Here is a 1951-nt window from a genome sequence, read left to right as displayed (position 1 = left end):
AAACGGTCACAGAAAATGCGCCTTCTCATTCATAGACGTTCTCTGCATAGACGTTCTCTGGCATAATTTATAAATTTATCTTTTTTGTAAGCACCCTGTGCCGATTTGGCAAAGTTCACCAATAGTTGAATAACTCCCATGAAACACGTCGGACAGATGTCGCTTTATTTTTTGTTGCGAATTTTCCTTTTATTCGATTCGTAAACAATGACTGCAACAAGCGAAACTGATGAAAAAATATCTTTAACGCTTTTAAATGGCACTGGATATGTTTTTAACGTGAACGGTAAACATATACCTTAACTAGGATTGCTTAGGTAATAAACAGATTCATGATTATCCTTAACAGACTACATCACATTGCGACGGAAGCACCGAATTGTGGGCGCGCTGGTGGGCACGTGCAGCATCCGAGGCTGGTCGGCGAATGATTGCAGTAAGTTGGAGAAATTTGAGATAAATAACTACAGTTAAGCTCCTTCCTTAGCTTTACCACTGGAGCTAACGCCGCATGAGACACGCTTTCTGGTGGAGCGAGGCATTGCTCAACTAGTTTCCAAGCAAGAATCTTTACTGCGGGTACCAGAAGCTAGCGAGCTTGTTCAGTATCATGAGCAGTTGGAAGCAGGCTTCACTGCACAGGCGGAGATATTAAAGGTTCAAAAGTTGCAAGAGACGGAACGCAACATAAGCAATATACTGGCTGGGAAGCGAAAAAAGCTGTTAAGAGAAGGAGTAGTGGAAGCTGGTAACAAAATTTTAAAATCATTTCAAAATAATATCCTACTTGTAGTTCATTTTCTTTACAGATATTAAACTAGATGCTGCGCAGATACTGCAAGAAATAGCCGATAATTTCGTTTTTGATCGCAGAAATGCGCAACTGGAAATTGCTTGCGCGCATCCACAGCCACATGGTAAGTACGTACATAAGGCCTGTTCGAGGCACATAATAAAAGCGGTATTACTGCTGTCTGATGGAAAATGACAACATTGTTGCAAATGCCCAACTCATAATACATTGCTGGGAATTCGCGCAACCCTGCGGTTGTGATTGCAGTTCGAACAAGCCCATACTTTTAATACTTTCTTATTTTCATAATGCGCCAATTAAAAAAATATGTAAATATTTCAGCAAATAAAACCGTGGAGCCGCCTTCTGNGGTACGAGTAGAGAAAGCTGATGCAAAATAATAAACAGTAGCAAATCATAAAACTTACGAAAATGGCAAAAGTTGAGAGATTCAGTTTTAATTAAATTCTAATCACTTTGTCCTTTGTATGTAATTACATATTCAAAATTCTGTTAATATAATTAAACTGAAAAACAGGTATTGCCATGCCCTGCATTTGTATAAATATATGCCCATAAGAAATTTCATTAATAACGTTCGAACTCATTTCTAATCTCTCCTCCTGGCGAAATATGTTCTCTCGGAATTCAGAACATCTGCGGCACATTCTAACAGTAAAAATAAGTGCCTATAAGTGCCGTATTTACGAACACTGAAAGGGCATAAAAAGCAGAACGGCGCTGCATCAATCACTGATCTTGTTCAGATATACAACTAGGTCCAGGTTACGTAGCTCTGGGTCGGAATAGCGACATTCGTGATGGAGAGTTTACTCGTTTTAAATCGATTCTTAAATCAACAAGAAATGCTCAGTAAGAAGTTTCTGGTAGGATGCCACAAGCGTGAGCCCCTGCTTGAGGAGGAGCCTCAACCCAGGCACGTTAGAGGCATCTCTTCAATACATGGTTGCGGTCCAGACATATCGACCAACCATTGGACCCGACGACCTACCGACCATTCCCACGACAGCCGGTTCTACGTACCGGAATGACTCGGGTTTACCCGACCAAGGGCTGTTGTTTCGGCGATCTAACCCCGTTTAGGTCGGCGAAGTATCTCAGAAGTTGTTCGTCCATAGGGCTACATTCACTACGCAT

At 41.2% G+C, this 1951-nt stretch overlaps 1 protein-coding gene across 1 annotated transcript; it reads left to right on the top strand.

Moving 5' to 3' along the window:
- The first annotated feature begins 144 nt into the window (after positions 1–144).
- On the top strand, positions 145–1379 carry LOC108355957 (uncharacterized). Its single transcript, XM_017607088.1, has 5 exons — positions 145–286; positions 350–436; positions 488–748; positions 810–917; positions 1136–1379. Exons 1-5 carry the CDS (start codon positions 208–210, stop codon positions 1192–1194), a joined length of 594 nt encoding a protein of 197 aa, XP_017462577.1. The 5' UTR covers positions 145–207; the 3' UTR covers positions 1195–1379.
- Positions 1380–1951: the final 572 nt, after the last annotated feature.

The sequence above is a fragment of the Rhagoletis zephyria genome, unplaced genomic scaffold (assembly GCF_001687245.7).
Source record: "Rhagoletis zephyria isolate East Lansing unplaced genomic scaffold, Rhagoletis_zephyria_1.1 Rzeph_scaffold_52492, whole genome shotgun sequence".
In the NCBI taxonomy this organism is placed as follows: Eukaryota; Metazoa; Arthropoda; class Insecta; order Diptera; family Tephritidae; genus Rhagoletis; species Rhagoletis zephyria.
This window is presented reverse-complemented; position numbering and strand designations above follow the sequence as displayed.